Raw genomic sequence first — 23,960 nt, forward strand, 5'->3', positions numbered from 1 at the left:
GAGCATACGGACCTTCAGCATTTTCGCTTCTATTAAAAATGCAGCCGCAACAACCGGAATTTCATCCCGGGACTCATGGGTGAGTAGTCGAGTACCTTAGCTACTAAACCGCCGCGGCAACGCCGCAGAATTTGGAAATACATGAACAGCCACATCAGAATTATTGCTTTGTCATCTGCATCTATTCGTGCGCATTTCACCGGCGTAGTTTCTGTGACGAAACTAAGTCAGATATATGTAAACCATTGCATAAAACACTTTCTGGTTCAAATTTGGAATGTCACACAAATCTTCTACCGGCAGCACTGTACTTAAGGAGGTAATCACAGTCTTTGGAGTGCCGTTTCGGGGCCGCAACAGCATGGCATGTACTGCAGCTGGTCCCCAGCACTCTGGCATGTACCATGTATACATGTAACCAAAAGCTTGCTGGAAGGCACGTCTCACACAAGAAATTTGCACACTTTAGATATTCTTTCTACAGGCACTCCACCCTGTTGTGTTTACATCATTTCGTGCAGAGGGCTCTCTTCGCACTTCATGAAGCTTGATAGATCAAATTGGCCACATAAATTGGCATCGTGATGCACTTATCCTGTAGAGCATGTACACACTCACGCAGGTCACAATTTTATATGTTGTATGCCTTGGGGTTCACCGAAACATCTGAAGCAATGTGTTTGCCAAAGATTCTTCTGCACCGTCAATTGAGTACTTAGACCAACAACAGACCAACACAGACCAATAAAAGAGAAAAATTGCTTTCCGTCACCAAGTCTTTCCATATAACCTTTAATAAGTGCCTATGAAACTTACATGCAGGTCCTAACTGTGTGACTATGTTGCTCTTTTGATGAAACAAAACAGAAGCTCATTGCTCCGACGCTCAGAAGCTCTTTCGACGATTTCAATCAGCGAAGTGTGAGGTCGATTGATTTGTGCATGCGTTCACGCCCCGCACGACCTTCTGAAACGCTGTGACGTTTTCGATCAACAAGTCACACTGGTGGAACCAGGCTTTTGTTAGGCGCCACTTTGTGTGTCAAATGATACATATTGAGTTCTTCATTAAACCAGCATAGTTTAGATCAGATTGCATGGCCTTGAGTGACTTGCAACCGTTTTTCTGTACTGACGATAGCGAATAGAAAGCATCTTGAAGCCGCTCCAGTAATATTGTCGCTAAGACATGGCTGTATACTCTCCTCATGAAATTATACGATTTAACTAGAACCATTCTCTTAAAGAAGTAAAAAATCACATAATATCCACGGAGTGAATGATGATATGTGGGGCAAAGCGTCAGTCTACCCGTGCGCGCTTCCGTCCGGCCACGCGACCATTCGTGCACCCATCCATGGGTTCGTGCGTCCATCTACGCGTCCATCCGTCTGTCCATGCGTCCGCCCGTGGTTCCGTCCGTCCTTCTGTCTGTCTTTCTGTCTGTTCGTGCGTTCATCCATTCGTACGTATTCACGTCTATCCACCCGTTCGTCCGTCTGCTATTTTGTCTGTCCGTACGTCCGTCTGTGCGTACATCTAGAGAACACAAGTACGGCCATCTCCGATCTCGCATTCCCTTGGCTCGTACCCGCTCTAGAGCGCGTATGCGCCACCGTTTGCTTGTACTACTTCATAAATGCAAAAAACGGACAGACCCACGCCTTAATGAGCTTCGTCCGTAAAATGAGCGAATTATTGCTTTTTGAGCGCTCATGTGAAAGCCCATGTGAACTCTATAGTCTGTGCTCTTGATATTGCAGTTTTACAAAGAGTGAGAGCATGTGCAAAGTAATATCTGTCCCCTCACAATTCCGCTAAAATAGCTGCTGAAATCAACTATGAAGATTATCAAATTGTGACTTTTGTGCACATAAAGGGCAAAGTAGTAATGAACTGGACCTCGACACGTGTTTCCAGATTCGCGAAAATTTCTTCGATAACTCTTGAAAAATTTGTATTTATTTTATTTTACGTCTTTCCTTTCATAGTGCCATTGAACTCTAACTTCCTGCCGAGAAGGTTGTGTTGAATAGAATATATGCAGGCTCGCTTACACCTTTTCGCACTCAAAGTTTCACGTTGAAATAGTTGTACGTGCATTATTGCTTGCATGCCACCGATGGCTTTCAACACCATTTGGTTCTGGGTATTTTTTCTAGTTGCTGTAGCTATACCTTCACTTCTGGCAGTTGAACAACAGGTAAGTTATGGATTTTATGTTCTTAAAGAACATTTTGGTGCTATTTCTCAGTAATTGAATATTATAATGGAAAATTTAACATTACATTTAGCATAGCAGTATCAATAATTTGTGTAAGTAAAAAGACAGCGTTATGACTACGATTTTTAATCGAAAATCAAGATGTGAGCCGATAGTGGGACACATGTAGTGGGGTAATCAGGGCGAACAGTGGAAGTGCCTAAAACAGGCTGACGTATCTTTTGATAGGAGGACCTATCTTCGTCGAAGGCACCTTGTCGTCCTTGGCGTGTTAGCTTTAAGGCAATCAGTAGTGACGTCACCTCATTGTGGTGGCGTGTGGCCCTGTTAGTATTTTCCGCCTCAAATACAAAATCTACAAAGTGGAAGAGTGCAGCCCTCACTTAATTTCAAGTTACGCTGCAATGTTACAAAGTGTTCTCTTCGCGAAGGTTGGGGAAAGGGGAAGCAAAAAAATAGGTGAAAAAAGAAGAAAAGAATAAAAGGATTGGAATGCAAAGTAGGAGCCGTGTGCTACAAAACGGTGACCGCTATAGACACGAACTTATTGTAAGCGTAACAAGTTCGCAGTGCCAAGACTATCTTGGCGTGTACCACTGACCCGAACTGCTTCCTTATGAAAACTACGTGGCGTAAAACTTCTACCAACTGTATTCAACCAACTTGAATGTGAAGTAATGACATTAGCGACGGCAATACGATGTGTATTTGTTAGCGTATATGGCTGTGAAATATAACACTTGAAACATCCACCAACCTTGCCACTTTCAATGTAGAGCGTACAATCTCTAATTTATTATCGTCATTGCTCTCGAAAAACAGGCTTTTAACTACAAACACTGTTATTTTAAAGTTGGTAGGGTGCGTATCACGAGATTGTGAAAAAAATAGGAACAAAGAGCAGGGAAGATGTTATGAGCATGTATACCACATCAAAGTGAAGTGTACATTTTTACTGATGGTCATAGGGCGGCATTCTGCAACAGTCTATGTTAGTAGCCTTTTTTGTGACACAGTTGTTTTATCGAGACTAGGACATACCGATCAGATCGGTGGAAGAAATTGGCAAAGCGAAGAGGCATGAGTCTGCAGATGTAAGTGCTCGTCTGATTGCAGTAACTATAGCAAACTGCTACACTAAAATTTGTGCATGCAGCAGTTATTTTTTATGGTACGTATCCACATGCTTAGACACATAACATAGGCGATTGAGTCGTTACTATACTTTACAAGATATTGTTCACATGTCCATATTGTGGAAAATCAGGAGTCGTTGACGCCGTCTGTTTGCTACAAGCCCTGGTGAAATGAAGGAGTGAAAGGCACGCAATCAGACGAAGTATAACGCATGAATACGACAAGACATGAGGCATTTCAATTACAGAGCCCAGACAAATGCTCGAAGCTGCTTTATAAATGACTTTATGTCAGCGTTATTTCAGAAGAACAGTCGAAATAACACATTGGAGTGTGACCGAATCATATAATAGCACCAGGCGAAGCTATTCAACGATTAACGTACGAATGCTTCAACGCTATCGACACCTTACTTAGACGCAACGGTCATTTCCTAATATCATCAAAAGCAGTAGCGTCAGGGCCTCTTTGCTTAAGGAAACAGAACACATCAAGATATGTCTGCCAGCGTTTTCGAACTTCGAGTGCTCCTAGGAACAAAAAAAAACCATGCAGTTATGCGGAGCGTCTTTGTTCATGATCACGAACAATGACCTGCAGCCCTGTAACGTGCCCACAACTTGCAAGTAATAGCGAATGTAATCTCCCCATTAAGATAAATTCTACAAACGCACACTTACACTCTAGCTCTACTGTAAAGGTAAGTAAAAGTCATGGTTGCATTTCTGTGCATACTGGGGTAATTTAAGCTGATATGCAGGGGTGCTATCACGTTGCCTCGATCTCGTCATGCTGCAGCCCTGAGACGACAGCGCCATTCCCGTTTTGATTGAGAAGTGGGGTTTAACGTCCTAAAACCACCATATGATTATCAGAGACGCCGTAGTGGAGGGATCAGGAAATTTAGACCCCCTGTGGCTCTATAACGTGTACCAAAGTCTGAGCAGACGAGCCTACAACATTTACGCTTCCTTCGGAAATGCAGCCGCCGCAGCCGGCATTTGATCCCGTGATCTGCGGATCAGCAGCCGAGTATCTTAGACACTAGACCACCGCGGCGGGGCGCCATTTCAGCTTTGTCCGCCCATGATCTTTATCGTCTTTGTCGCTTCAACTAAAAACGTCTTTCGCACTCGCTACTAAGTCACCCTTTTGAACTGTAAAAATAACTACGCAATGCCCATATTTTCGCAAAGCTGACACACTCATTTCCCTTCTTGAAACATTTTGGCGTGTATTTGACTTTCTCTGATCTTCTGCTGGGGCGAAAATGCACTGAGCAGCGCCACAATACCACAAAAAATGCATCTCAGGTCTCTTCGCCTCATATAAGAATAGAATTAAGAGAAACGTGGACAAGATGCTCATTGGAGCATAACTGAACAACCGTGTAGCCCATACACGTACCCCTGTATTTGTTCTGTAAGAACAGTTGGAGATTCTGTATAAACTGCTGGTATTTGTACAAGATCTCCAAAACCGTGTTATACGAGCTACCACGCATAGATGAGACTTTGAGTCAACTTCACGGAAATAAATAAATTTCTCAGTTCAAGCTGGCCATTGAAAAGAACTCTTTTGTGCTTCCGCACGTTTTCGACCAACTTAAGTTTATATCCTTCTGGCTATGCAACCCTCCGGCCACCTGCGAGCGGATGATCAACACTGTTCTCTGTCACTCTAACAAGTAAATCTACCCGAGTTTCCTTGATAATAATATAGAATTTTTCACCAACCTTCCAATCCGCCCTAATAATCTTCCACTTTCTCTGTTATTCGCAATGCATCAGAGTCCCGTTTTACATAGCAGTAACTCATGATGGCTGGCCACCTTGTCAACTTGTTTTGGTGTACGCACCGACCCTGGTTAAATAGTACCTAAGCAGAATCTGATAGTGTATTTTTGCACATAGGATGCCGTACCTTTCGCGGGCTGTGCTCACACTTTAAGTGCCCTGCGAAGACATTTGTAAACACTGCACAGGCCCTCATGCACCTAATGAAGACAAATATGCCCTTCTTCTTGGGCGCTGTGTAGGCCACAATATTTCTGCGCTCATTACTTTGACAACAACATCTACTGTTGGAGCCCTTGAGGGGTTCACCCCGAACAAACGACCCACTTGAACGGTTTCACACGGATTACGACCATCACGAAAAGGGTTCTATCCTGGTCCAGCATCAGGCAGGGGGAGCCTGCATTATAGCCAATGTCAACAGTCTCCTATCGGGTGCCAAAAGGAATTACTCATTCACCGAAAGGGAGTGCCTTGCTATTGTTTGGCTGGGAGGCACATTTTAGCCATACTTGCACGTGAAAATTTCTTGGTCACTGCAGCTCTGGATAGACTAGACGATCGGCCTTTGTCGGAACGAAGGATTCTGGGTCAATGGCCGAGCCCATCCTCAGCCCAGAAGGCTTTGAAAGCTTTGCTGCGCTTTTTGCGGACAACTGGCCTCAGAGACAGACTTTGTGTCTTATACTCTTTGATGTTGCCTTTCCTCTGCCGCAATTTTCATTTTTTTGTAATTTCTCCCTGTCTTCACAACATTTCTTTCAACATTTTTTATTCCCCTCACCCCTTTCCCCAGCACAGGGTAGCCAGCCAGTCTAAGAACTGGCTAACCTCCCTGTCTTTCCACTTAAACTTTCTTCCTTCTTCTTTGGTCATAAACAGTAGATGGCGCATTCTTTCAGCTCAGGTCCTGAAAGGATGCCATTAGGCGTCTTTTGTCGCTGTGCACTACGGCTTAAGGAATACAAGTGCGTGGCGATCTCCTATCTGGCCGCTTAGAGCTTCGTGCTGATAGTTGGTCCCGTCATCAGTGAGCTCTCCCGAGGTTTTTCATGAAGAGCCACCATGTGCGCTGTCAATCTCTGTATTGTGCAGTACTAGCAATTAACTGTGCGCAGATCCTTTTTTATATCACAATTTCGAGAAGATACAATCTACGAAGCTCAATCAGTCCACTCGTCCGTTATTAATGCTTAAAGACAGCCCAACGTACCATCACAGCGGCGACAGAAATTAACGCGGATGGCTCATGATAGCACCTTGCCACCTAGGCGTTAGTCTCATCGGCCAGTTATGGGAGAGACACACTTCCGGTAATCACGATGTCCCTCGAATGTGCGACCATTGGAAATGTCGAGATTACTGGCCCCGTTCTTATCACTCTGTGTGCAGCTGAGTGATGTACGACCAGCGCGAACGTCACCGAACTTTAGGTGATCCACGAAAACTTATGCAGTTACTTGACAAACTTTTCCACCTTTTTCTTCCGGTTGCCTTCAGTTCCTGACATCATTCCCATATCTATTTTTGGTATCAAGAGGGTAAAGGTTTCGACAATTTACACCACCTGCCATGCGATTGCACAGAAGCTACTAACCTGTGGTGCTGCAAATATTAGGTGTTTTCTTCCTCCCGTAAGAAGTTTTCGTCAACCGTGGTGCCCCCCCCCCCCTAACGCCGCACAGATTGTGGACGCTTTTGTTCGCATATTTTGAAAACCCACTTTGCTGATGCGTGATAAATATTATGTTTAAGACAGTGTGCCATCCATCATATAATGAAGTTACTTAACAATTCAATCATGCTAGCTGGTATGCGCTCTATGTATGTCTCCTATGGTCATGAAAACAGAGACGTAGCATTATTCGTTTTTTATACTAGCTTTTAACTCCACGAGACACAACACCAGTGCTTTTTATCGCGTTATTTTTTTATTTTTCCGCAACGAAAACTCACTTTCGCAGAACATTTTCACCGGAGACCTTGATTCATCGACTGAATAACGCCGTGAAGCTATCACTATATAGACCACACAGCCCCAAAATTTGTCTGTCAGCGTCTTATAGCATCACAAGATTATGCTGCTCATAATCACAAGATTATGAGCAGCAGCGGTACGAGGAGCCCCAGGACAGCCTTTTATTTACCCTGCTTTCCGTTGAGCTGCTGTGGATACCGACGCGGCATGTTTGACTCTGAAAGACTGTTTTTTGAGGGTGTATTCCTACTGGGTATTACTAAGCCCTGGACAGTTGAAACGCGAGGGAAAGAACTCATTTCGCTGACTACAACTACTGTTCCAGCACTTCCCCGTCCCCTTAGTGCTATCATCTTGAGAATATCTTATCAGAATATCGCACACTGCAAGAGACGTCAAAGACGACATTATTTCCGCGTGTTGGGTGCTCTGTTCAAAATTTCGTCTGACATAGTGTAGGGCACAGTGTATATATGCTTTCACGCTTGTGTGCCTTCAAGTAAAACATGTTCATGATCCTTTCGGGGTAATACGCCTACCAATTCTGCTGCTCTTAGAGACGAAAACTGCTCAAAAATTACAATAGCAGTAGTGCATTTGTCCGCCGTCAATTGTGTCCTTAACAGCAATCGTGCGAAATAAGTAGAAATAAGAAAATATATCATCGATCGGATGGAGCTTGAACCCGAAATATCTGGTGGCAGTCGAGTATTCTACCAAAGAGAGACCCGAACACTTGAAGCTGCTCTGCAAAAAGCACCAACAGAGGTGCCAAGCCGGGTGAGGAATCGGCACGGAAACGAGTGAGCCAGCGTGGCAGAAGTGTAAAAAAAAAGTGACCAACCATCAGACAATGATAATTTCGTGACCACTACATGGTTTTTTGCTTGTCACCCACTACGCACTGCTAAACTGTTAATTCTCGCCGTGATTCGTCGGATACAGCATCAACAAAGTGCAGATGATGTCTCGCAGATGTATCGCGAGTACCTCGACTGTAGACATAAAAGACCACGCAAATCACGATGGGTGCTTGCCTACTTGACATTAAGGCTGGTCATGGAATACTGGATAAAATCAATATCTGCTCTGAGGGCCACTCTTCACATGCCACTTGCACTGTGCAGTGCACTCCACGCAACTTGGGATTCGGGCGCGACAACTGTCATGACTTCACAACAACAGCCAATTTTGGCGCCGTAGTCGCCCGTCGCAACCAGCGTCCGTTACCGCTATTGCAATAAAAAAAAAAACTAATGAAATCAGAAGAGATAGCCGAAATCACATGGCATTCGAACTAGCCTTTTACGTTGAAGTTCGGTATTCTACCAAAGGCCCTCTTTCATGCTTGAAAATGCTTCGCAAAAGTATTGTATAATAACGTGATGTCAAGGAAATAATCGTGTGAACAGATGTATTACGTCGTGATAGATTTATATTCATATTCAAATAGGCCTCGCGCTACCTGTTGACTCGTTATTGAATCTAACTCCTTATACTTGGTCCAGCATTAAGTATTCATCAAAACGAGACACAGCTTAAACACTAATAATAATCGTTAGAGTTTAACGTAAAAAGCCATCTTATGGACGGCTCCGGAAATTTCAACCATCTGGGGTTTTTCAACGTGCGCCTCAATCTAAGTATACTGGCCTGAAGCATTTTCGCCTCAATCGAAAATGGGGCCGCCGCGGTCGAGAGCCGATTTCGCGACCTGTAGATCAGCAGCCCAGTGCCTTTTCCATGAGGCCACCGTGAAGAGTTTTAGAAGCCCTTCACAAAGGTGTAGCGGGCAGCACACTTCTTCGAAAAGCGGCGCCACGGTGGTCTAGTGGCTAATGTACTGCTGGCCTGAGTGTTGCAGGATCGAATCCCGGCTGTGGCTGTTGCATTTCTGGTGCAGGCGAAAATGCTGTAGGCCCGTGGGCTCAGGTTTGGGTGCATGATAAAGAACCCCAGGAGGTCGAAATTTCCGGAGCCCTCTACTACGGCATCTCTCATAATACTACAGTGGTTTTGGGACAATATACATCACATATCATCGTCATCACTTTTCCAAAGAATAATAAATAAGGCATAAGAGGTGCTTCTCGACATCATTAAAATCACACTGCATTATGGTGTAGTGGATACGTTTTATTTGTACTTGATTTAGTTGGCTTTAAGAGCCTCTACAACTATCCGTCGCGGAGCATAATTACCGGCTTTCTCCCACTGTTGACGTGAAGGTAGCCGGTTCGAACTTGGATTTAGTAGCCCCGCCACGGTGGTCTAGTAGCTAAGGTACTCGGCTGCTGACCCGCAGGTCGCGGGATCGAATCCCGGCTACGGCGGCTGCGTCTTTGATGGAGGCAGAAATGTTGTAGACCCGTGTGCTCAAATTTGGGTGCACGCTAAAATCCTGGTGTTCGAAATTACTGGAGCCCTCCACTACGGCGTCTCTCATAATCATGTGGTGGTTTTGGGACGTTAAACCCCACATATCAATCATGAACTTGAATGTGGTGGTTACTTCACGAAGGAGGCAAAATGGAAGATGTTCTTGCGCTGTGTGATGTCATTGCGCGATAAAGAACCCCAGGTGGTTGAAATTTCCGAAGCCTTCTACTACGACATCTCTCATAGTCATAACGTGGCTTCGGGATAAAATGCCCTAAATATTTTATTAGCATGTACACCGTGGTCTAGAAGAGGCCATTCTTCCCACTTTGGCTGTAGCTGCGCCTTGTGATCCGCGCTGGCCTAGCTGTTTCTGATAAAACTTGGCTATTTCTGATAAGGCCTGGCTATTTCTGATAAATCGCATTTATGTGCAGTAAATAATCACGAAATACTTGCATTGTTCAACATCTTCCTGAAGTGTGGCAGCTTAGGCTAGTTGGTATGACATGACGATAGCTATAGCACGAGAACAGAACGACGACACAAATGATCTGTGTCATGGTTCTGTTTTCGCGCTGTTACTATTGTCATCCTCATGAAAGCTAGCATGGACAGCCAATAAATGTGAAAGAAATCACTGTCCATAAAACCTCAAAGAGAGCCCGTATAAATGTAAGCCATTTTCACAACCAGCGCTGAACACGCAAAAATGTCATGAACGTTCTTCACCGTCTCGTATATTATATTGGCGTAAGCACAATATACCCTTTTTATGCCTTTGGGTCACATGGTTACAAATGTGCTGCAATATAGAGGCAAACATCCGCCAAAAAACTGACGTTGGGCTGTGGTGAATTACTATGATTTCACGATTTCGCTAATCACTGCGCAACTGACTGATTTTTCTGTTGTTTTAGGATGCCGGTTCAGCACAATCTACTCCACGCAACGCAGTATGGTCATGGCCGATTGTGGTAAGACAATCGAATGGGTCATCCCACATTAGCGTGAAGGACACTGCAAAACCTTCGTCGGTGTTTATAATGTTACGGGCTCTGCGTAGGACTAGGTCGCTGTACTCGCAATGATATTCACAGCTATGAGCGTGTTATTATTGAATATAATTGAGGCAACTATTGGACAAGTTAGTCGAGAACGTCTGCAGAGCATTTTAAAGCTGCTCGAGCCATGTATCAACTGGGTTACAACTGTCCTTACACTCAACAGGATATTACAAATATAACACTTTTTAGGCCTTACTCTGATTTACCGACAGGATAAGTTTAATTTCTGATGATGGCTTTAAATATGTAAGAGCAAACAACGGACAATCCTGTCGCACAAAATGTGCGCTATGCTTGCGCCAATGCTCCATATAATTGTTATTACTCACTTTTCTGACGTCAAGTAGCTCTAGAGTGGTTCCGATAATCGAGTTTCTCATAAATCTACGCATTTGTATCGCTAGTTCTTCATTTCAAAACATTGAGATAGTAGAAAATTACGTTAGAAACTCTGGCGTCGCTGCTGTAGCAAGCGTTACGTCTTAGTATGCTTAATGTTCACATTGCGTGAGAATATTTTCCCTGCTTGAGCGCAAAGCACCTAGCACAAATCTATTCCACAAGTGAAAGACCAGCCCGCTCAGGGAGAGCTGCATTTTTTTATTATGCTGCAGTGGAGTGCAGAAGACAAGAGGACGATATAAGCATCAATCATACGGCCTCGAATTCGCTACAGAGTAAACAGCAATATATGTGTACGCGTACACAACTTCTGCTGGAATCGATCTCTGCATTTTCGAAATGATATCACATGCAGTTCCTTTCCCGTCAGGGCACAACATGACATTGCTAATCACGAAGTTTCACTAAACAATAAACAAAAGTACGCTCAACCAAAAAAGTTACTTTCAGCACTGCGTAACCTACAGAGTCTTTTGACCAATTGTAAGGACAAACAATGCTCATGATGTATTCAACATGTCATATCGCCAGCTCAGCATCCGCCTTGCGTCTGCGCGAATGCATAGGTGAGCAGAGTGCTCGGCGAAAAAAAAAAGTGGGGTTGTAACCATCAATGCCAATTCACCCCACATTGAGTTCATGACGTCCTTTTCGTGCGCTGTATGCCTTTTAAGGTCTAAACTGCAGTATATATTTGCTTTCGGGAAATTACGAAACTGGGGCTTGAACAGCAGTGTTTGCGAAGACACTTGAACAGCAATGTGTAATCGGAACTGCATTGCATTTTTCTTAAAAATCGTTATGCAATTCTCAGGGTGTTATATTTTGCAGGCTTACTAAAAAGACAGCTGATCTAGTGTGGCGAATCTCTCAACATCGACATCAATAACGTTGCACGGCAAAAATGATGTGAAAATGGACGCCTTAGAATTGCGCACAAGTAGCAGTTCTTGCCTATGGAATGCAGTGACTAGTTTCCTTTCTCAGAAGGTGGTCGATGACGCTTAGGCAATGGCCATCGCAAATGAGTGAATGAGAAACGAGCACTTGATCAGCGGTGATCCGAGTCGGAGTGCCTGTGTTCAGATGCAGATGTAATGGCATGTTGCGGCGCTTAGGTAGGAGTTCCAAAGGAGGCGTACGCAGGTGTTGGACAGCGGCGGCAGACGCGTGCAATATGGCTAGCGATGCCACACGAAAGGCAGATAGGGCAGATGTCATGGGGGCACCACGCATCAAATGGACGGAAAAGCGAAGTGTGGGCCTGTAAACTGGAAGCGAGGCGGGATGATGTGTTGCAGATAAGGAGCCTATAAATGCGGCTGTGGCCGCGTGACCACAGCTGAGAGCAGAATTTGGCACAGGTGGTGTGTAGCTGGTAGTCGAGAGATGAGATGGAAGTGCACGGGTAAGGGCCCGGAACTGCTGGGAGGGAATCGCGAATTTCGTCACGTATAGCCTGTTGCAGTTTCAAAGGCAGGCTTGCGGAGGGCGCGTTGCTATCGGGTGACATCCTCTCTGATAATTTCGTAATCTGGTTGGATTGAGTTTCTCGGTGAACGTTGCCATTTGCGACTGCGACGACCGAGATCTAACCTGGAGGTGGGACACACTGCCGGGTGAGAGAACGCTGATGGCGCAATACATCAATGTTCTGGCTCAGGCTGACGACGACTGCCACAGTGGTCGGGCTTTTCACCAGCAAAGGTTTGAATGTGTTGTCTTAGATACCCTTGAGAATGTGTTCGACCTTCTCTTCCTCAAGCATAGATGGGTTAACACGCCTGCAGAGGTCGAGCACATCCTCAATGTTACTGGGAAGCGTCACGCCAGGCTGCTGTGCTCGGTGGCGTAGACACCGCTCAGTGTGAAGCTTGCGGACAACTGGTCGGCCGAGTCTTCGGTAACGAGGGTCATGAAGGTGAACCATTCGGTGATAGCGGTTTCGCGGCTGGTGCACCGAAGCTTAGCGACGTCAGCCAAATAGCAAATAACGTAGACGAGCTTTGAGTCGTGTTACCACTTGTTGGTGGTAGCGCCGGGGCAGGGAAACGAGGCAGCCGGTGGTGCTGGTTTTGCTGGGGCGAGCTAGGTAGTGGCTAACTCTGTCATGTCATGTGGTCGTCTCTCAGCCAACCTGCGATAGTAGAACTCTAAGTCTGCGTGGTGATTTCAGCGTCCTCCGCCAAATGCGATGAACCAGAGAAGTCACAACAGAGTCAAAACGCAAAAGGGCCGTACGGCAAGGCTGGGAAAGGTGACACAGGTTCTCACACAATCAGAGCACGAGGCTTTTAGTCCTCATCCGAAGGCACATACGAGTTGGTATATATGCTCAACTACAACAAAAATGACAGAGCGTAACTTATGTTGGCTCCAAGAAATGGCTCATTTCAGCATCCATGCAGGTGTTCGAGTTGCCACGGGTGCTGCCATGTTAATATTTATTTGCGGTTAGCGGTAATTCTTTATATGAGGATTACAAAAATGGGACCTAATTGTTATGAAGCATAGACATATCACGTGCAAACGTTAATCAGCACATGATAAACAGGAGGAAATGTCTTAATCCTGCGTTATAAAATAATTATGTTTGCATATATGTCTCACGGAGCTTGCACGTACCTTGTTTACGGCCCGTGGCTTCGTGAGTGCCGAACGGCAGTGGTAGCCATCTCACCGAAACGTATGGTAACGACAGATAAAGCAGAACTCTTGGTGCCTATCGGTGGTCATTACTGCCTGTGATACTTCTCCGGCAACGGACAATGAGAACGGGGCAGTTGTTATCTACCATTGTGTTGCCAGGGATCAAGGCTTGAGCGGCTGCGGGACAGTTAATAAAGACGATAGTCTTTCTTGGGGACCTTCGACGCAAACATTTTGGTCTGTCTGTCTGTCTGTACATTTGCCTGTTTATTTACTCTTTACGGTACCCTAAAGGTACGACATTTGCGGTGCAACATGCAGATACGGGGCCAATGTTCTAAGTTGCCCTTTTTTGGCGGTGCCCGTAAACTGCGTGATAACTCTCGATGACAGCACCCAATCACGACTGCGGTTTCACCAGGGGTGGTTGCAACAAGCAGAAGATTCATTTCCGCAAACATTTTTGAGATATCCAATCTTCCATTGTGATTTCCTTCGCGGTTGCGCCCTGGGTATTCATTGAACTCGATATGCCCACGTTGCACGCGTACCTCAAGAAATGCTTGAATGGCTGCCTCGCATAGCGTCATTCATCATGACCAAGACTAATGATTGTTATATTTTAACGTTTCAAAACAACAATATGGTTATGAGAGATGCCAATGAAAAGGGCCCCGAAAACTTTCACCTCCTTGTGTTCTTTGACGTATACCTAAATCTAAGTACACGGACCTCGAGCATTTTCGCCTCCGTCGAAAATGTGGCCGCAACGACTGGTATACAATCCAGCGACCTGCGGGTCAGAAGCCAAGTGCCTTAGCCACATGACTGCTATAGCAAATAGTTAGGCATCACTGTTTCATTCATAGCAGTAGCGATGCTCAGTAACTTTGTTTGCAGTTGATGTAACGCGCAATGTCAGAAAAGACTGAAGTGATGTAAACTGTCAAAGGCAAAGAGCATTTCAACCGTGGTCTAAATTCTGACATAAAACTCACTCGCAACATCGCGATGCACGACAGGCGATGCGCGTCATTTATCTTGTGAAAGAAGCTTTTTGCACGCCTGCAAACCAGCGTTGAATGTGGGGGTATGAAACTAAGAAAGAGTGCATAGCAGCTTCCAGGTTACTTAAGTCACAGGAGTCTTGCGCCGCGGGCCCATTGCGAGCAATCTGGCAGTGTGATTGAAATTGCCGCTTGAATTTGCTATTAAATGAATAAAATAGGTGAATTACTTGCGTTTACAAGACAAAATAACAATACAAAATAACGTTAATAGTTCATTGTTTTCTTCGGAGCTTTAGTTATTATGAACAGACGAATAGTCCCACGAAATCCCCTCTAACGAATTGTTACTGTGCGAACTGCAAAATACTATATTCGCCTATATAAGCCCTAAATGAGCTGGTACACACAAAAACAGCTCGTGTCGACTCACATATGTAATTCCTGGTCCATGTATATGACAAAGTCTACAAACAATGTTGTCACGAAGTCTCAGAATGTCCTTAGAATTAGCGAGATATTCTCGCACAAAGCCACAATACATTCTCCCAATTTGAGAATACGAGAAATGAAAGCAATGAACAGTTAAGCTATGGAATGTATACAAAACAATGCCTTTTCCGTTTTCGGTGCAGTGACTACGACCCACACAGAAGGAAACAGAGTGGCCAAAAAAGCACTTTTTGTTTCAATAGCGTTAAAACCTACAATCTCTTAGCTACAAATTAAGGTACGACATCGCACGTGTATGCGTAGCGCTGTAGGTTAAAATTCCACATGTAGAAATGGCGCACTTTTATTAGTATAATTGCTTTTAGTTTGCTTTATGATCTTCATGGGAGAGTGATTTAGCGAGGAACACCGTCACCTAGCCTATCATTAGCTTGATTGCCTGTTCGTTACACTGGTTGTGTTTGTCCGAGAAATTACGCTTTTTTACAGTGTAAGTACAATGTAAAAATGCAATTGCAATTACAATGCAATTACAATTACAATGTGGACATACACGTTCTGGTAATAGTTACCACCTAACAAGGCTATATTGTTGAGGATATCGTTTCACGAAAATTCATGTGAGAGCATTGTAGGCAATCCTTGTGAACAACACTGAGCGTTGTCGTAGAGCGGAAATTCAAGATAGGCGCAAGTAAATTCGAAAAATAGTCATTGGTGAGTTCAATAATGAATCCAGTACTCCTGTGTGGCTAGTGGCTGGTCCAGTGCAGCACCATGACCATTCTAGAAGTTGTTGCTTAGTGCCAGTAGTTACTCATAGATGCAGTGTTGCAAGGCAGAACCATTAAAATATTCCAGGCGTCATAAAGCGGTGAGTTAGGAAGCGAGTGGTTGCTATGAAGAATTAATACTTACATAGCACACAAGCATAAATGAATAGTATTACCAAACGCCACCTCATTTGTTGCATTTATTATTCATGTACGTTCGCATTCTTTCAATCTCTATGCATTATTACCTAAATGACACTAAATGGAAAACTATTTTCGTGTATTAGGATTTAAGGTTCGACAATCTAGAAAACACTACCCTTACCGTAAGAAGATGCTTGGCAAGCGACTAAATACGCGAAAAAGAAATGTGGGTGGAGACGCCACCTTGAGATTCCCAAACCAAACACCTTGACGTGGAAGATTTTGACCACGTCTACTGCATCCTACGCAGCAAAATTAAATACATTGTCATTTGTGCTTTCCACAGTCCTAACATACGCTGTTTCAGAAAGTTTCATTCAGAGAATGTCGTTGATTGTCGCAAAAATATGAAAATTTGAAAACAATAGCGTCATGGTTGTAGATTTCAGTTCAAATATAAAAAAACATTATCCCAGTGTTTTCTAAAATAATTACTTTTTAAAAGCATATACCAAGTAATTGCATTATTTTAGTGTTCCTTTGACATTTTTATTGGCATTTTTTCTCTCATATTTATTCTATCCTTGTGTTGTATCTTGAAGTATGAATGTTTATTGAACGCCGTTTTGTTCGCAATTTCGTACTTATGAACACGTATTTTTTGACAGAGGTCAACTATCATTTTTGTTCTGTCAGACTTGCTTGTGCATATTTTACCCCTGATGTGTTTATATACTTAGTTGATTACAAAACTATTACGATTTTTATTCAACCGCATGTTTCACGTCGCAGGGTCAAGCGTTGCCCTGTACACACAAAAGAGAACCCTCATCAACACGCAAAAAAAGAATCCTACTTCACCGATGAGCTTACAGTAGGCGTTTCACAGCAGTTACAACGGGCCGGTATACAGGTGCACTTTTTTTCCGTCAGAAGTGTGAGCAGCGTTTCCGGGCAGCAAGGCCACTCGCTGTCTTGGTGGTGCGAAGTTACGCCAATGGGTGCTGTTCAAGCTCCCACTGACAGGTGACCTGTCACCGTCAATACAACCTCCACATTCCACTTCTCTAACCTTGCCGCCAGCCCCACAGACAGATTTTCGAACAGCACAGCGCAGCTGCGGCGTACCATCGCACCACTTTTTATCATGGTCAGCGCCGTAACAGCACCGAGCTGTGTGCTATTTCCTGCAATCCTGCCGGCCCTGAGCGCCAGCAACGTCATGTTAGATGCAGCGATCTCACAAGGCTTTGAGGTGTGCTCTCCCATGCAGCGCAGAAATCTCAGGTGCATCCTCATGCAGCTCTCAGACCAGCTGGGATGCTTCGCGTTGGTGACCTGTGCATTTTCGCCTACCTTCTTAACATTGCTGGTCGTCTGTGAATTACCGGAATTCTACAGTTTCCAGAACAATACCGAGCGCTCGATGACAACTGTGGATGCGTTAGCAGTGCAAGAGGCCTGGACGGAGCATGAGAAACGGCTCGTGGTGCTAGACCACCTTCGGGCAGGTGCTGCGGTGAGGCACCGGAATGAAGGCGTACAGCAGCAGTGCTGGGCGGAGCAGACCTTCAAGCTCATCCCTGTTTTTGGAAGGGCACCCCCCGATATCTTTGCCACCACCTAGTACAACGTGACCGCTACCGATAATGCCCCACAAGAAGGGTCTCACTTCAAGGCTGCAGTTGTGCATTGCAGCTCAACATATGAGGTTTCGGACTCGTCGGTACTCGACTCAAGTACGGCACCATCACTGTCAATTACCGAATACCGAGTGAGTTTTCATATTTGTATGGACCTCTAACCATCACAACCAGACCGGCCCCCGGGTAGCAGGGAGACCCTCTCGCACCAGTCGCTGCCACAACTTCGGACGCCACAGCAGTCATTGCCCGAGGGTGCTAGCTCCATCGAGGTGCCGCAGGCGGAGATAGCCGGCATCGGTAATACAATCTACATTACACGCAATTTTCCGTGTGATAACGCGCATAACATAACCACCCGGCAGCTGCGCCGACAACCCCGAAGCCGTTTTTGCCAGCATAGAAATTACCACCGAATATTAGGACAGAGACCAGCTCGGCCGAAGCAATCAGGTTCCATCAAAGAACTGTGATGACGTCGAGGTAGTATCGAAGAATCATTGCGTTCACGCATATAGGCGCAGTATGACCACAAAGGAAGAAAAAGCAATGACAGCAAGGCAAGTGAAGCCACGTCGAATCACAATCATGTCCCACAGTCGGTCCGCGCTCACAGGCATTTTGTCTGTGCAAGTATTTTCTGGCGCAACATCAGTTTCTACCAGGTTTGCGATGACCACTGTGGCACCCAGTATCGTCTACCAGGGTAAATTATGCCCAAAGTACAAATCATGTTGCAGCGTCGTAAAAACTAACCACCGAGAAAAGTTTCCGCACATACGCATTGTCAGGCAACTTCGACTACCGTAAGACTGCCTATTCCGTCCATTATACGAAAATGAAACCATTTTGCCTGCAAAACCGCAGCGTGGCCGAGGTCGTAGATGACCACAGCACAATCATTGTCGTCCCCCAGAGTCACCATCGGCCGAGGTATAAGCCAAGACCCAGGTTCTACAGAGACAATGCGACCGACCACGGTGATATTTCCAGACCAAGTCACGGCGTGGCCGCGCCCAGTCACTTCGAAACAGCTAGTGCTGTTCCCCAGAAACACTGTCAGAGACCCCCCTACGCAAGGTCATGTCCGACTGTGATTGCGAAGAACGACAGCGAGGTTTGTGTGTGCGATAAGCGAGAGCGAAGCAGAGGAAGAAGATATAGAGATTAGAACGGCCGGCCCAGGAAAAGGTTTTGTTGATGTGTAGTGGACAGGATGCTGATATCTTGTTAACCTCCCAGCCTCAGTTCCATTCGCTCTCTCTCTCTATTTCTCTGTTCCTTACAGCACTGTTTCGGTATACATTCAGCATTGAATATAGGCTAGCAATTAAGAACGCACGCGAACAGAGACCGCTTATGTTATCGCGTTCTACATCTGAAGGCGAAGGGCAAGCATACTCCAAGTTTTCCTTTTTTGGAATTACATGTTTTGGCCTTTTGTCGGTGGGCGGCATGAACAGCGTGACACACGGTACAACGAGAATGAGATTTTAAGCCATTTTTACTGAGTGCATGACAATGACAATCTGCAGCTGACGATGGTGTTCTCTGAGAATAACAAACTTGAAATTTCAGACCTTGAGCTTTAGTTCAGCATGCACCTAGCTTGTTAAAAGAAGAATTGCGAAAGCCTACATGATGGCATCATCGTCAAAATCAGGTCATCACCAGGTTGACGGATGTTTTGGCAACAATGTTAACAGACTTGAGAAAGCATGCTTTCCTGAGCAGTAGCTGCCACGCATAGCACAGTCACTTCTAAATGAATTGAGGCAAGGGAAGAATACACAGCACAAATTTCAGGACGAGCCAAAGCCGAAAGTTTCTGCCATTCTTTATGTGCACGAAGTTTCGCACTGCCTTAAAAGAATTGTTGTAAGAACTGTGGTAAAGGTTGTTTTCACGGCCAAAAACAAGCAAGGCTCTCTATGTAAAACAGTGAAGTGTGAACGATCTTCAAGTGTTCGCTGTGAGAAAAAGTGCGCAAAAATGTTCGTAGAAGGAATTCCAGGCACCTCATTTTTTATGACGTTGTTGATACTACATCGGTTAGAGGGGGAGCTGTCCGAACGATCGCTTTAGGAAACATGCGAATCTGATGCGCAAATCAGTGGACGATCACCTGGAAAGAAACTATGCCAATTGTGGGAACATTTTGATGTTTGATGAATGCGAAGCAATGGTCAGATACAGGGACAAGAGGGCATGTGAAAGTCATGGAGGGTTTCTGATTCGCAAAGCAGGAACGGAACTCTGTGTGTATGTGGCGCGTCTTTTATTCTGTTGGAAAATGACTCTTTTCAGGTAAATGCTATTTTAACAAGTATTTAAAATGTTCTGGCGCATCCGCCATTATTTTTTTTCTGTTTGTCAGCTCCTCGCCCTATTGACTGTGTATATTCATGCCATGTGTGCCATGAAATTGTGCGCACTGTCCCATCTGCCTTTTTTCTGAAACTCTGTCTGCGCACTGAGAAAGTGTATTTTCTTTTTCAAAAATGCGATAGCAACCAACCCAATAGTCACGCTACCTGTTTCCGAAGGCGGATAAGCACGTCACTAAATGCAAACGCCTGCGTAAGTTAGATACTGCACTATAGATGACAAGATACAGTACTTTGATTTCAAGTTCAGTGTTCACCCATTATAACTATATGAGTTGCTGCACTAAGTAAGTTACTTTCTCCAGTTTATGCACTCCAAGGTAATCTATTTGAACTTATCAACGATGGAGTATCCTGGCATAAAATGCATTAAAGAATATCTAAAGACATGGAATCGTAGCGCTCGACTTCTGACTAAGGTGATGGTGACAGTGTTCACTTCTGAAGAGTGGTGAGTTGCCGTAACTGAACTGACGCTGTTATACTGATATGTAATGAAATTATTTCACTGGGAATTCACAAAACGTGAGTGTAATAGAAACTATTATTGCACATCTACATTACGGTGGGTTCATAAATTGGGCACTGCCATGTTTGAGCGAGCGGATAATTAATTACCCTTGCTGCTTGAAAGTAAAACAGCAGGAATCTGACAAGAAACTAAGAATGTGCGAAAGAAGCGTAAATATTGGGGTCCGTTTTCTTTGTTAGACACAATCATAACCATAACGAACGAAAAAAGGCTTGCCGCTAAATCTTTATTAGGAAAACGGAGAAGACACAGGACAGTGGACACAACCACTCCACAAACACAACACCACTGCGTCATGCTTCTCATAAAATAATACTGTACAAAAAAGTATGCATATATTTTTTCTAAAAAAAGGAACAAAGAAGCACTTACGCACCAGAAGTCGTCTTTGTTAGTTACACGAGCTCCAGTTTTCTATATACTGTCGTATCACAGCCCCCTCTCCCCACAAAACTCTGTTTAGACAAAGAAATTAACCAGCGATCCCACTAGAGTGCAGAAAAGGCCCAGGCAGCACATTTGCATTGGTCGAATCTCGCCCGAAAGTTGGAAAACAGTAGCAGAAATAGTGGTTCTACGGTCACTTTTGCGGTAAAGCTAACCCTAAATACGCATTCGTACAATATTGAAATGAATGGCCAATATTTGCGAAGATCGCTGCACACATTATTGTTGGTCCAAAATATCACCAATAATGTCAAAAATGGGTTTAGCTAGCATTATTTGGCTTACGCATCGCCAACGTTGTATTAATATTACCAGCTCTAATATGTGTCACTAGATTTTTTTTGTTGGCTGCGCCATCCATATTGTTTTGAACTTTTAGCTCTGGTTATTGCCAACATTTGCAATGGCTTTGCGAATATGTTTCCCAGGTTTTCTGCTCTATGTGCAGTTTGACACAAAATTTTTGCGTGCGTAAATGATGCATGTTTCTCACACTTTTGCATATGGGCAAGATGCAGGAATAATTCCTAAAACTTGTTGATAGCAAACAGAAGTTTATGCTGAATTCATAAAGAGAACAAACGGTAAATCTACAACAGGTTTTTAAAGAATTGCACCAGTTGGGCTTGATTCTCCAGCTCTCTTGCTTGTGAATGACAGCTGCATAGTACCTACAAGAAATATATCAAATAACAATCTTGCATTATATATCGCGTTTAATGCACCGCTCATAATGACCGGTACAATGAAAGCTTAAAATTGATCGAGTATAAAGGGAAGCATCTGTGTCTACACTTGTGAAGAGGCATACAATACAGCTGTATTTTTATCTGCCTTGAACTAGTAAAATCAACACGACACATTTATTTAATAAATGGTGACTGCAGCAAACAGATTGAACGATTGCGATATATTCACAGCAAGGTATTCAAAATTTGCGCGTTAGAAAGCCAGAGTGTTCTTGCCCGAAAACAGTAGTGTAGGGCAAATGAAAAATACAAGCTTAGCTGGCGCGCAGAAACGCAATAAAGGAACGCAAAAAAGTCACAGCTTTGCCGCGAAGGTGAAGCAATGAATGCAATAGCAACAAATTGAATTGTCACGCAAAAAGTGGCAAGCAGATTGAAGCGGGCGTCTTGCACACGCACAAATGACGCACAAAATGCACGTACAGGTTAAGATGAACGCGAATAGGTGTCTGAAATATTACTTCACTTTGTCCAAAAAGCGCGCCCTTTTCATGGTAAACGGAAACATAGGAGGGAATACAGCGACATTTGTCTGTCCACTAATTACAACATAATCGTTGCGGTGGAAGCCCAAGGCGTAAAACTCTCCCTACTGTCCGATAGGCGCATGAACGCAGGAGTGTCTTGGCCCCCTCCCCCCCTCCCATTCAAGATGAACGCATCAGAGCACGACACCGCGTCGTGACTATCTGGCTACGCGCATTTATTGCACCGTCTCGCTGGCAATGGTGAAAACACGATATGTCCACTGTGGTCACCCCTGCCAGCGGTAAGTGGTAGAAATGAACAGCTTGCCGTTTCAACGTTCAAATAGATACTCCTTCGTGGCTCAGTTGCTAATGCCACCCACTGACAAGCAAGAGGTCGGACGTTTAGTTCCGTGCGCTGGAGTCTTTTTCCGGATTGTTTTTCTTTCTTGCATTTTAATATATATACATATATATATATATATATATATATATATATATATATATATATATATATATATATATATATATATATATATATATATATATTGTACCGAAGCGTAGTGGCGCCAGCTCTGTGCCAGCGTGAAAGAAGGCGTTGACGTCCGTGTGTGGCTCGTGCTTGCCGGGTTCCTGCCTGTACCAGCTTGTTGCGGCTAACGTTTCTCGAATATTATCCTGTGTTTTTACGCAACCTTGGTCGTTGCATTATATATATATATATATATATATATATATATATATATATATATATGTATATGTATATATATATATATATATAAATATGAAAGTAGATGCGCTTTCACATAGCAACTGTTTATTGTGCCGACGTTTCGACAGGAACCCCGTCTTTTTCAAGGCATAATACTATTTACACATGATCCGTGTCTTCTTATATCCTGTCGAGACAGGAGGGAAGGGGTCAAAAGAGAGAGAGAGAAAAATAAATAAAAAAGAAACAGCGAAACGGGAGGACAAACAATAAATAAAATATAGAAAATCTAGGAGAAGAAGCAAGACCGACACGGCGTAATTAGAAAGGAGCAGCATTTCAACAGAGTAAAGCAGAGGTAGATAAGCAATGTCATCATTGTCAACAATACCTCCCCCGCACCCACTCTTCCCCAAGTGGGCAGGGAGCCGCCGTTCTTGTATTTCACCTTTCCGTGTAGTCCGCTGGCGGCTCGTTCCTCTTTGAAGTGTATGACAAGTTAATGGGGAGGGCTTAAGCGCTTTGAGTGCGTGCTGGTGGCATCGGGAGGAGCGAAAAAGCCGGTGAATGAGGCACCGCCATCGATATTCATTATATGCATTGGCTCCTTGTCAGTGAAGGAACAGAATGTGCGTTAAAAATAAAGAAGGAAGAAAAAAAGAACAGGGGGAGGGGAGGGGGGAGACTGTACGACATCCGAGACAGTCACCACACAGTTGCGGCTCACTGGGAAGACATGCGCGCATGTATGAAAAAGTTAACGAAACCACCTAGCTGTCAGCTCCTTGTCAGTGAAGGAACGAAATGTGCGTTGAAACTTAAAGAAGAGAAATAAAAAAAAAGAAAAAGAAAAAAGGGGGGGGACCGTACGACATCCGGGACCACTTATCTGTGCGTTCTGGCTGTGCTTGATGAGGCAAATCATTTTTATGTTGTCAGATGCATAGGCCAAAAGCTTTGTTAGCGGGTAATATTATTGTCGTAATGAAACCGGAGTGATTAGAGAGAAGCGTT

General features: G+C 44.3%; 1 protein-coding gene across 1 annotated transcript in view; it reads left to right on the forward strand.

Annotated features, from left to right (window-relative positions):
* Positions 1-2,059: 2,059 nt before the first annotated feature.
* The window catches only part of LOC119184563 (uncharacterized), a 36,342-nt gene continuing 14,441 nt past the window's right edge, over positions 2,060-23,960 (forward strand). Inside the window, exons 1-3 of the mRNA XM_037433968.2 lie at positions 2,060-2,203; positions 10,435-10,491; positions 20,345-20,490. Of these exons, the coding sequence (XP_037289865.2) occupies positions 2,114-2,203; positions 10,435-10,491; positions 20,345-20,490 (293 nt within the window). The 5' untranslated portion in view covers positions 2,060-2,113. The remainder of the gene's footprint in view (positions 2,204-10,434; positions 10,492-20,344; positions 20,491-23,960) is intronic.

The sequence above is a fragment of the Rhipicephalus microplus genome, chromosome 8, assembly GCF_043290135.1.
Source record: "Rhipicephalus microplus isolate Deutch F79 chromosome 8, USDA_Rmic, whole genome shotgun sequence".
Classification (NCBI taxonomy): Eukaryota; Metazoa; Arthropoda; class Arachnida; order Ixodida; family Ixodidae; genus Rhipicephalus; species Rhipicephalus microplus.